General features: G+C 41.5%; 1 protein-coding gene across 2 annotated transcripts in view; it reads left to right on the top strand.

Annotated features, from left to right (window-relative positions):
- Positions 1-11,581: 11,581 nt before the first annotated feature.
- Positions 11,582-12,973, top strand: part of NR2F2 (nuclear receptor subfamily 2 group F member 2) — a 13,506-nt gene continuing 12,114 nt past the window's right edge. Inside the window, exon 1 of one of the 2 annotated variants that reach the window (XM_074837171.1) lies at positions 11,582-12,518. In XM_074837171.1, the coding sequence (XP_074693272.1) occupies positions 12,476-12,518 (43 nt within the window). In that variant the 5' untranslated portion in view covers positions 11,582-12,475. The remainder of the gene's footprint in view (positions 12,519-12,973) is intronic. The other variant, XM_074837172.1, reaches the window with a different exon arrangement.

Below are 12,973 nucleotides of genomic sequence, written 5' to 3'. Positions count from 1 at the left end.
ACAATGCCTGGGTGAGAGGGAAAGAAATCCTAGAAACTGAAAATATATAATGTTTGTTTAGTATCATTGTCATCAGCAGCATCACATGGTAAGTACAGCTCATATACTTTAGCAGTAGTTGGTAAATGCTTGTGATAGTTTTGCTGGTGACAGTTTCCCCTTTTATAAAAGAGAGAATATTCTCAGTTAAAATATTATTCATTGATTCCTTCATCACATATTTCATTATATTAAGCTGTAATTTCCTAAATATGTTAGGGGGGTGGTATTATTATTATACATATATCCTGAGTCTTGACAGCTATTTTGCATTAATATATGATTTGGATGCTCAGTCTTTAAGGTAGAGAGAAGGGGTTTTTTTATCATCACCAAAAATAAGGGGAGAGGAGTGATGAAAAAAACCTCTCACAAATAGGGATGGATTCAAAACCTAATGACATGCATGAAAATCCATTTTGGATCAGGCCCCCAGCAGAATATTATATTGTATAACCAGTATTTTCTGAATATCTTCTATTTGACAACGCTGATTTCACACTAAACTTGGAGTTCATTTCCGAACAGAAGCTTTTTGTATAGAAACTTTAAATCATATCCCTTCCTGAACACACACATACCATAGAGGATATTGTCTTATTAAAGGGTTTAAGCCTAAAGGTGTATGCCTATTTTTAAAAGAAATTTTCTGATTGTAGATAACTGCTCAATTTGATTTAGTGTCCAATGATAGTGATGGGGTTGATAACTGAGCATTCATCGGTAATTCATCTTGTGCTAGTAGAAATTTACAGCAAAGCAGTGCTTTCCCAACACTGACAAGTCCTATTAATCTTCTTCAGACACATTTCAATAGGTGTCTCCATCTGTGCCCAACATCTAAACACTCTGGCATCACTAGGGACTTGGAGACACCTTCATTTCAGGTTACACTAGTGAAAATGTGATACTAGATTGTACTCTATTTTTAACCTAATTCTCTCTTTTCATTCAATTAGCCTTTCTTGCCTGCATTTTTCTACTCATGTGTAACATCCTTTTCCCAGGAAGAGCTTAAAAATGCGATTTAGTTACTTAAAGAGACAGAATCTGCCAGGGCAAGAGCAACCAAGAGCTTAATACATAAAAGCAGGATAATAAAGCTCACGCATACAGTGTGGAGACCAAATCGCCAGCCGCAAAACACGTCCTGTGTTGCATGCACATAATATTCCCCTCCTGATGCACCTCTTGCAGGCATTGTTCACTTAGGACAGGTCTGAAGCTGAACACCTAACCTCTGGCTTCCCAAACTTTAAAACAGTTGCAGAGTATTTGGGGACTGAAATCCAGTATGTACCAAAACATCTCTGTTTGTTCAGGCTGTACGGGGATCACCACCATACATCCCCACTTCACTTTACATATACGGCTAATGCATGAACAAACACAGCACAGTCAAATTACAGCAATAACATTTATGGGTGGATTATGTTCCAACTTCCTCACTTATTATTAAAAGCAAGTAAATTGCAAAGCACATGGAAGAGGTAGGGTGCAAATGCGGGCGAATTTCCACTCAGAACCAAATGTTGTTTTTTCACTTTCAAAGCTGCGATGAGTTTGCTAGCAGACACAGCACAGCTTTAAAGCTTACTCATTCAAAAATGTGTGTTTGGGTTCTTTTTTTCCTCCTTACTCCATTTACGTTTGCCTTTCAAAGAAGAGCAGATGCACACCATTTGGGTTTGGGTGGCTCCTACTTGCTCTGAACTTCCTTCTGAAAAGAGCAAACCATGAGCCGTGCGTCTGCTCCACAACTCAGAGGCAGTTTCAAACTTTGTTTCTGGCTTTATGAAGTTCTCTTGCGAGTCGTATTATAGATCTAAATGACCTTATTGTAGGTGGCAAGTTTAAATGTGCCATATTAATAACTTGTTATCCAAGACAAATTAAGTCCTTATGTGTCAAAAGCACTCTGCTCTGGATTACCTACAAGACAAGTATTTATTGAATAAACGTTGGATCCAATTTCATTTTAATGTGACTGACTGTATGCTTCAGCCCCTTAGAATGAGATAAAAACACTCAACCTATAACTGTGTTGCAACATTACACCTAACTTGTCTATTTCTATTATTGTCTGTTTAATGTGGGATCTCAAAAGTGTTTGGGGTTTTTAAATAAGAATTATTATTATTATTATTATTATTATTATTATTATTATTATTATTATTAAGGAGGGAGATAGAAAAAAAAGATTGGCATTCAGCCTAAAGAGAAATCATTGAAACAAATTAATCCTATGTCGTTTAAATTGACATGGTAATCCATCATCAGCAAAGGGAAACTCTGAAAGCAATCTAGAATCTGCAGTGTTCTTTCACTGGCCCTCAGGCACAAAGACAGATAGTAAAAGAGGAAGAGAGAAAAAAAAAATCATAAAAGTTAGCAGCACCTTAGCAAAGGGAAGGGCTAGAGAGAGCAGCTTTCACTTTTTCCTGCTTTCAACCGTCCAGTTCAGAAAGCAATGCTGATTAACCTTCAGTCGTTGCCTACTAACGTTTACTTCTGTATGTCAAATCATCGTTGGCTGCTGAGATATGAGTAATTTCAAATAGTGCAGAGCCCCCATCCTATATAAACTCTACCATTGAAAACTCTGCCAAACATCAACTTGGGCATTTCTGCTTACAGAGGGCCTTTTATTAGCCTAAACTTGATCGTTCCAAATGGACAATAAATTCTATCTTCACAGCCCTGGAGAAAAGAGCTGTGCTATCCTTGGGAGTTTAATCACCAGGATTTTCATAGAGCTAGCATGAAAAAGCTGGGGGGTTTTATTTGGGTTTGGGGTATTTTTTTTGTCTATCCCCTGCTCTCTCAACAGGGCTGTCCACTATAATATATGTTTCCCAAGGGTTTTTTCAATCCAGTTTTAAATATCTAAAGTGATGAGACTTTGTGCACCTTTAAAATTTTATTATACTTATGGTCAGAAGAAAACATAAACCTCTTGGGCCTTGAAAGCCCATTGCAATACAGCCATTATCCCTATAATGTCAACAGAGCTACAAAATTCTCTAGAAATAAACCTTTTAAGAACAGCTTTCCCTGCCTCATGTTTTCTTTTAAGGTCAGTGGTGCATCACTTTTTGGAAAACGTTTCCCCTCTCTGGCCAGGTTTAGCAGTCTGAAATAGAATGTATATTACTAAATGAATAGGTTTAATTTTAGACGCTGAAAAAATAAATAGAAGAAGAGAGCTAGGGCAGGAATAATACCTTTCAGTTAGAAACAGACATAGTAGAAAGAAAAAGTCAGAACTTTAGTGCCAGGGGCAAAGGGGTGAAAGGCTGGCTAATACAAACCATATCCAACATCTGCCCTATTTTAATTTAGCAGGGATAAAGTTTCTTCTTTTTTATTATTAAGAAAACTTTATGTGGCAGAGAAACCCATGAGCTATGTTATCAAAACTGTTTTATTGTCACACTGAAACTTAGAACTATTAAGAATTGGTGGCGCAAAGAGATAAAAACTCCCCTTCTCTCTCCCTTTATATTCTGTGACAAGCCCGGGCTCGGGTCCTGCTGTCTGGGATGTCCTTTTCATGTCTTTATGAAGTACTGCACTTGGGGCTGTAATATAAAGGGGAGGTTAATTGTTCAGGATGGGTCCAAATGATTGATTCTCCAGGTAAAAAAAAAAAAAAGAAAAGAAAAAAAGAAAAAATCTGAAGATTTAAAACAAAATCCTGCTGTAAAGACGTTCACGGTAGTCGCCCTCCGAGATGAGCGATGGTGGTGGTGTACAACAAGTGTAAAGAAGGGCTGGACTGGGGACCTGTGTGAGAAACAGCCCAAATTGCCAGGCTGGAACATGATCTCACTTCATCTAAAAGTTTTCCACCTCAATAGTGCAAATTCTAATATAAAATAACAAAGTATACTAAAACACATGTGAGTAGCTGTAGGACTAAAAGAGCAAATTGGATTCTGACAAAAGAAGGATGAATACCTTTGGATAATCTAAAGTTAGAATTTGATTGAAAGCATAACATTCCTTTAAGCATCAATATGCTTAGGATCCAAAATATGGTTATTTTATTACCAGTTAATACTTAGATCAAAGCAAAACACTGTAGCTGGAAGGGACATTCTCTCTGGAAATAAAGTTCCATGTAATTATTTCCTATTAAAAACTAAAACTGGTCTTAGATTCAAAAGTTTGTGCTTCCTTACATGTGATATAATGCAAGCTTGTCAAGAGAGAACAGACATGCCATTTTTCACTGTTTGCTGGTATCCCTTTGCTTTAAAGTTTTCAGTTCAGCTTTAACCCTTTGAATGTGAAAAATTCTCATCTAATTTACCTCAGTCAAACACAGGGAATTATTTTGGATAATATTAACTAATTTCTTACAAATAGAAATTAGAATTTGATATAAACTAGCACCATTTTAAATAAAGTCTCCAAACGTAAGAGGGTAAAATATAAAGAAAATGATATGGCGATTGATAGACAGTTGAAACTTAAACATTAAATTGTAAACAAGAGTTTTACTCTTGGGTAAAACAGCTCATCTTAATTCAGTTTGGGACTTGGAGTTTAAAATATGCACTCAAAATATTTCCAAGAAAGCTGCAACCTTTCAGAAGAGAGAGATAAGAATGTATTTTAATTATGAGGTTATAAATATGCGATCTGTTTTTTTTTTACCATCCCCTAATGTGGTACGTAACATTGTTCAGATGCGGTTATGTATGTATCTGTCTGTCCCTATTCCTGTCCAGGGGTTTATATTTATTTTATTTTTTCTTTTTTTTTTTCCCTCATAGTTCAACCTCTATTTATGTCATCTCTGAGGCAGGCCCTGGAAAAAAAGAATCTATCTTTCTGTATTTATAAACTACCACAGAATAACTAGGGAATGGTTCCTTTTTACAACTGATGGGCTAGTATTATAAGTAGCAATATGAAATATTTAGATACATTATTTCAAGCTTTCAGGCTGCTTCTGATTCTGCTAATTATTTTTGATCTGTCACTCAGAAATAAAAAAAAAAAAAAAACTTTAAAGAGTTCATTAGGACTGCGGAAAGGAAGAAGAGTCAGATATAAGGCAGCAATTATAATTTAGTTTTAACTTCTTTTTTTCCTGACTCCTCAGCTATATTGTTTAGTAGAAGGATAGCTACAATATTATTCTATATTAAAAGCTTGTTAAATAGGGAAGGAGCTGAGACATTCAACTGGGATATTGTTTGCTAGCTCAATTAGTATCCAAAGAATTTGAAAGTACAATAAATGTATCTGAAGATCATATCTAAACATACTTACCAAAAAGTACCCACCTCTCTCAGCAGTTCACATATTTCTGCCTTCTGACTGGGAGGAAAAAAAAAAAAAAAAAAAAAAAAAAAAAAGCAGTTCGGATGTATAGGTTAAGATTGGCGTATGGCAAGGTTTGTGTGAAATACAAAGAAACCTGTATTTCACTCAACAATTTCATTGCTTAAACATATAGTTTAGAAGCATCCCTTCCTTAAACATGTGGTTCAATAGCATTTTCTTCAAAGGAACAATTCAATGTGTTAAAAGATTTAAGAACAAAGAATGTGCTGCAAAATGCAAATTCTTACAGTGTTATACTGTGTATGCAATTATGTATGTAGGCAGATAGATATAATTTGAGAGTTATTAACTTTCAACATCAATGATGTACCCTGAATCAATACAATGTAACTACCTATTAAAATATAAACCAGGTGTGTTACCAGGCAAATACAGTCTGAGAAGCTTTTCTAGATTTTTTTTTTCTTTAACGATTACAGCTCTACTATGGACAAGAAGCTCCAGAGATTGCTGCTGGTCCTAAAGATGGAGATTGCTTTGCTTTTTGCAATACCTGACGTTTACGTTTCTAGAATGTTTCATTTCCTCCACGTTTGGAAAAAAAAATGAATTATTTAAAAAAAAAAAAAAAAAAACCAACTCTGAAATGGTATAAAGGGAATGAATTGTCTCACAAACATCCGTACATTTATGCACCTCCCGGTGCATGGGAAAGAGAAAAGTTCCCTTTCCATTTCCATTTTTCCTTTGGCTCAAGAGAGGGGAACGAAGGGAGCAGAAATCATTTTAAGCCTTCCCCCCCTGTCAGATCGTCCCCTCTTGCAAATCCCTTTCTTCTGCCCTCCCTCCCCCAAACACACAGCCCAACGCCGTTAACCTTGGAGCAGCGCTGGGGAGGGAAGGGTTAATGAAACCAAGCTCTTTACGACCTCCAGGGTCAGACTCTTCCTATCTGCAATCTAAGGAATTAGGTAAGGAGGTTATAAGATTATAGTGAAAGGAGTTATAGGCCCTCGTAGCCTCACACCTGAACATATTGGGCTAATCCACTGGGATTCTTAAAAATCGCTTCAGCTATGGAAAACTGTTAATTAGGCTGAGTCTATCCCGAGGTTTCCTGTTGCATTAGTGATCCAGCCGAGCTGCCTGCACTCTATAGGCTCACATGAAATGCGCTTAATGTACCTATATTTTTCCACCACCACCACCTTCTCCACAACTAAAACCAGCATCAGCCACTGATTTCGGGAGAAAGCAAAGTTTGGGTGAAATTCAGCCCGAGAGATGAACAAAAGTCATTTCCCGCCTCGTCCCTGAGCCCTGGGTACCCGGCAGGCTATTTGCAGCTGTTTCTAACTTCAATGTTTGTTTACAGTAGCAAAATTAGCACTTGGAGGAGAAGTGAAAAGCTGTTTTCACATCGGTTTTACTCCTCGGTTCCTAGCTTTAGATGCCTTTCCTCCCTCCCAGCAATCAGCATCATTTAAAGTGCGGCTCAAACTTTCTCTCGCTCCTTTGACTTAGTTCTCTGCAGTCGCATCCTATTTTCTGCTAAAGAAAAATACACAGAGAGAAGGTAGCATCTGAACACGGCCCAAATATCAGTGATTCGGAGGGAGAGGTTTAAAAAAAAAAAAAAAAAAACACGAGCATCCCTAAAGAACATATTTTAACGTGGCTTGGCAGAGCCCTGCCCTGCTCCCAGCTTTCTGCCCTTTGGCACTTAGACATTTGCTTGTCTCCAGCAAAGTTTTCTTTAATCCGCCGAGACACCCCAGGGCTTGTACCTGAGCCACAGCTGAATTGCTCCCTGCGACCGACTAAATCCTGCAGCAGCAACTCCCCAACTCAATACTTAAAGCCCGGGCTGGTTTTAGCCATTTTATCATTTGCAGAAATGCTGATTTTTTTTTTTTTTTTTTTTTATGTCATTTGTGGTCACCCTCGACTGGCGGTAATCTGTAGATTACATATTACGAGCCTTGTCATTACGTGGATAAAATGAGGTGGTTAAACGCTAAAATCCATTTTACTCACCACATTTGCTTGGGGGGGAGGGGGGGCGGGGGGAGGAGAGAGGAGAACAAACTTGTAGGAGAAGGATATAAACCCCTCGCATCTGAGCTGGATGTGCCCTCGGTTCTGCTCCCAGAGACCTGCCTGCCTGGGGGACACCGGGGCCGGAGACCCCTCAACTTCACCTCCAAGTCAGGCGCCCGTTCACTCCCGCCCTCGCCTTCCCCTCGCTCCTGGGTCTTTTGTCCCCATTTTCGTGGTGTCTCAGTATTGCTCCACAGAGGCGACTTTTCTCTGCCTCTCCTGGATTTGCTCTGTAGCATTTCGAGGCTCCTACTCGCCTCCTCTACCCCCGTTTGCCTCTTTTATGTGTGTCCCTGATCCCCTCTCCAGCTGATGTGATTCTTTAGAAATGTGGGTCTTATCCCGTCCCTACCTTTGCCGGGTCTGATTAGATATTATTTTTTCATTGGCTCTGCTACAATGGGTTCCTCCCTTTAATCTCTCGATATATTTTCCCCCTCCCGGTATAACCAAATCCATGAAATTCACAGCCTCTCTCTTTGACACGACTGGCTCGTCTAATCACTCCATATCGATTTCCCTAACTCTTTTCATCCAGCTGAAGACACATCTTAAAACACTCCAAGCCAGAGTGTGCTCTTTGCTTTATACACACTAATAAAATGATTTACCCTTCTCTCTCTGCTCTCCTCACAGGAGAAAATCGTTCAAGTCCCGGCTATTTGTGTGTGATCAGTAAATATTTAGTGTGGCGACATCTTCAGCTCCTCTCCTGATCAATACACAACCCAACAGGAGGTGGACTATTGTCCGGGTAGTGACTTGCTGAGATCTCCTTTAGATGAATTCTTTGCCCCCCATACAGTCTGTTATGATTTATCCTCGAAGGTAACCAGTAAAGAGAAATTGAGGCTTTTAAAACGTCTGTTTCTAACCTGTTTACCGTGACATTAAAGCACCTAAGCAAGGAATGGCTTATTCTTCCCCGTCTCCCACCTCCCTTTGATGGGCTAACACATCCAAAGCGCTGCTAGAAAAAGAATACCAAGCCAGGCGGCCGTCGCACGGTTGCTTCGCATCCCTGTACCCCTCTGCCCCCTCTTCCCCGGCCCCTCCAGCAAAACCCCGTCCTATCTCTGCGGTGCTATGTCACGATAAAGGGGCGATCCCCCGGTCCCACTCTGCAGCATCCCCGGGCACTGGACTCCCTCCCACAGCTCTGCCCCGGCGGGTGGGTAATGGAGTGCCCAGGGCTGGAGGGTGCCCCAGCAACTTCCAGCCCACCTCCCTCCTCCTCCTCATCGCATCCCGCAGCTCTGCCTGCCCCAGGATCAGGCTGAGGCAGGGCTGGGGGCTGAATGCTTTTTTGTTTGTTTGTCTGTCTAGGGTTTGAGGGTTTTTTTTCTGAACGACGTGGAAAATCTCTAGTGAAGAAAAAAAATAATAATGGAAATGGAGAAGAGCTTAAAGCCCGGTTCCTGTGGTTAACCATACACGAGAGCTTTCCCAGGGTGATAAAATGGACAGAAAGAGAAGTTCGTGTGTGTATGTGTATGTTTTATCCTGATCTGTTATTTCACTCCTGGGAAAGCCTATGCCTCGAATAGGAAATATTTCCACTTGTAATTACCCCAGGACTGTATGCTGTGTGCCCGCTGATCGCCGGTTAGATGTCTGTGCAGCACACCCAGGCGAGACAGCTACGCCTTGTGTGCGTGTGTCTGTCTTTGATGCAGGGCTGGGTGCCTATACACAATAGATACACAGTTATTTCTGTCATGGGGGGGGGGGGGGGGGGAGCTTACTCACATCATGCCCTGTAGCCTACAGAAGTGCCCAGCTATTTATTTTATTTCCGTGTGTGTGCATTTGCACATCAGCTATAGGTCGAAGGCATTTCTCTCTGTAAATGTACATTGCATGTATACGTGCTGCATAAATATATGGCTGTGTATTACAGATGTGCGGCTGGTATTCAAATCTAAAACCAGCTACATCCACCTGTTAACTTTGTTTAGAAACCACTTTCACTAATGGCTTTTCGCTAACTTATTCAGTCCGTTACTCGAGTATAGGAGGCAATGGAGGGGAAAAATCCATATGAAACCCTGCTTACAGCCTCTCTTCGAGAGGACACTTTACACACCTTGCCTAGACAGGGCTCCTATAGAGCGCTTATCTCTCGAATATATCTTTATACTAATGCATACTTAATTGGTCTGTCTTGACTGTCCATATAAAACAATTTAATTAGGGTGCTTTCTGCTTTGGAAAGAAAGAAAAAAAAAATCTGCCCAGCATTTATTGTATTTAGCACCAATACAGGCAGAAAATGTTGCACAAGTTTTTGGTTGAAAGAGCACCTATGTGTCCATTGAAGGGCGTTGATCCGAAAAGACAGAGAGGACAAGTAAAATCGATTTGAAGCGACCCTCTCTGTCCCTTTCACACCATTCAGACACTCCATTCCTTCTAAGACAAAGACCCAGCGCCTTGGGAATGCTGGCAAGGGGGAAAAAAGGAGGAAAAAAAAAAAAAAAAAAAGAAAAAAAAAAAAAGGCTTCAATCCCCCCAAGCAAAAGGGAGAACTCTGAAATTCCTTCATATTGCTGTTATTTACCCCCCAAGATATGTTCAACTCCAGGATTTTCTTCAATTCGGCGCCTAACACTGCTGCTGCGAGGAATGTCCCTGGAAGGGGAGGAGGTAATTATGGCTATTAGTGCTGCGAGCCCAGCCTCAACCTTGGTCACTCGCAGGCTTTTAGGGTTAAAATAGCCCTCACCTCTGACCCCTGCGGAGCAAAGTTGTAGCTATCGCCACAAGTTGGGCCAAAGTTTTCAAATCCAGGGCTGAGCAACACCGGAGGGGGGAAACTTCTCCCTGGAATTATTTTTGGTCGGGATTTAAATCATCTTTAGTCTATTTAATTGCCTTTCCCTCCTCCTTTTGCCAAACAATCCCTTTCGAAGAGGCGGGGGGTGATCTCGAAGTGCCCTGCTCCCACTACCTTTCCCACTGCTCTTTCCATTTAGGTTTAATTTGGCAGTTTGTTTTCAAGCATGAAAATGGTTATCATCAAACTGAATTACTAGGTCGTCCTTTCATCCACGGATCTCAAGAATAAACGGGGGGCGGGGGAGGTGTCCCCCTTTAGGCTTTCCCCACCGTGACCCGTTCAGCTTTACAGAAAAGGAGCATTTGGAAGAGGGGAGAAAGGACGAAAAGCTTGGATTTGTCTCCTGTGCTTTCTGCGCACCTTCACGATCCTCCTCAGCAAGGGGGAATTTTGGAGCGGGGGGGGGGGGGGGGGGTACACGCAAAGCGAGGAGGGGAGAGAGCCCACAGATGCAAGTACCCCTCTGGCAATAATAAAAATTCATTCAAGTGGGCTATGTCTCCATCTTCCATGTACTGATTAGACTTAACAAGAGTGGAAACTTGTGTAGACCATATTTATGGTATTAACGAGCAGTTAAAAGATTTATCCTTCTTCTGATCAATATTGTTCGTGCCCAGCCCCCCCCTCCCCCCCCGCCCCGGCCCTCCCCGAAGGCTGCAATGACAATCGCCTTCATACTTTTTCATCACCGATCGAGGTGGCAAAACCCTTTTGTAATTTTCATTAGCCCAGTAAACATGCAATTAACATGCAGCACTGTGGTTAACTTAATTCCTGTTTTAAGGCAAGGACAAGCAAGAAATGGAAGAGCGTTTGTTCCATTTGTCAAGTATGACACACTTCTTACCCTAACAGTTTCTTAAAATAAAAGCTCGGCTCCCACCACCACGACCACCACCCCTCTTTCCAGAAACCCCACACACTGATACACACACACACACAAAAAGGAGCAGGAATCCATTAGTTGGAGAGTATTCTCCTGCCAAAGGCGGTATAATGTATTCCAAATTTTCCCAAGCCCTCACTGTACTGGGGTCCCGTTCCCCCCCCTGGGGAAGGGGGCTGACGAGCTGATATTTCTCGTGGGTGAGAGATTCAGCGTCCTCCTAACCGTATTTTTTTTTTAATAAAATAAAACTAAACGTGCTTCCCATGTCTAAAAGTTGCCATGTTTGTGAAGGGGGTGGGGAAAAAATGTCTCCAAGGGTTTCAATTAGCAACAAATGATTATTGCAACGGATTTTTGGTAATGAAAAAATGTGGAGTACCTCTTTCGAGCTGGGATCTCAGGGGCAGTGAAAGAGAGAGAGAGGGGGAGAGGGAGAGAAGGAGAGAGAGAGAAAGAGATTGCTGATTAGCTCGGATCCTTTCCCAACTTGCTTTAGCGTGTGCTTGCGTTCCCTGCCGACCCTACACAGGACACTATATATTTTTTCCCCTTCGGTGCATGTGTTGATAGTTCAGCCTGTAGTTGTTTGCGGTTGGCTTTTTTTTTTTCCTTTTTCCTTTTTTTTTTTTTCCCCTGCCGGGGAGGGGGGAGGTGGGGAAGGGGGGGGGGGGGGGGGCTGAAATCGGTCGCATCCATCCTACCCCCACAGTCATTAAGTTAGGAGATTTCCCTCTCTTATTTTTTTTTTTCCTCCCCAATTGGAAGGGTGGGTTGTGAATATTTTTTTTTTAAGTCTCGCCTTTCCAGCTCCAAACAAGGTGTAGCGAGACGCTCTTCCTTCTAAGGAATGAAATGAGAGACAAGGATCACTCAAAGACATCTCCTACCTTGGGCTTGGGGATTTTTTCTTAAAGGCGAGGCGCACATTCCTAAGCAGCTATGTACAAAGCCCCCCCTGAAATCTTGTCTGTGTAAAGTTAGAGTGTGTTCAGGATTTTTTTTTTTCCTCTCTCCCAAGGCTGATCGCTAATAATACATCGAAAGCACTTCCCTTTAGGTTGTGGGAAATCTATTCCCTTCACCTTGCCTCCTTTTTTTTCCCCCTGAAGGCTGTAACTTTACTTTTTTTTTCCTCTTTTTTTTTTTTTTTTTATCAGTTTGCACAATCGCTTAGATAAACACCAAGAAGGAGACTTCTCTTTAATTACCCAACGCACATCTTTCTGGGGGGCAAACAGCGGTCTGATTATTTTTTTTTTGTTTGTTTGTTTCACCTGCCAAACTAAAGGAGAGGTAGAAAAAGGAAGATGCAAGCGATTTGGGACCTTGAACAAGGCAAATATGGTTTTGGTATGTTTACTTATAGTTTTTTTTCTTCTTCTTTGACACTTTTTTCGGGCAATGTGTTGTGATTCTTATGTTTCTCTTTTAAGGAAAACAAAAAATCCAAAAAAGCAAATGTTAGCTAACGTACGTCTTAAACGATCGTTTCTAAGGTTACGTGGGTTGCTCTAAGGAGGGGAAGAGGGGAGGGGGGGAGACCCAAGTATGTGTAATTGCAGCACCATCAGTTAGCACGTCCTTCAGCTAAATAAAGCAAGCAGCAAACAAACAAACAAGCGAACAAACCCAACGACCGGAATCGGCTTCCAGGTCCGAGGCAAGGCAAAGCGCCTCAAAGTCATTTCCAAAGCAGCGTCCAGGAGGCAGAGCCCGGTCGCAGCCTCCCCTGCCTGGGTTTCAGGCTGCTCGGGGGGGAGCGGCGGACTGACCTGCTCGGGAGGGTGGGGAGGGCAGGACAAGTA

The sequence above is a fragment of the Strix aluco genome, chromosome 12, assembly GCF_031877795.1.
Source record: "Strix aluco isolate bStrAlu1 chromosome 12, bStrAlu1.hap1, whole genome shotgun sequence".
Lineage (NCBI taxonomy): Eukaryota > Metazoa > Chordata > Aves > Strigiformes > Strigidae > Strix > Strix aluco.
This window is presented reverse-complemented; position numbering and strand designations above follow the sequence as displayed.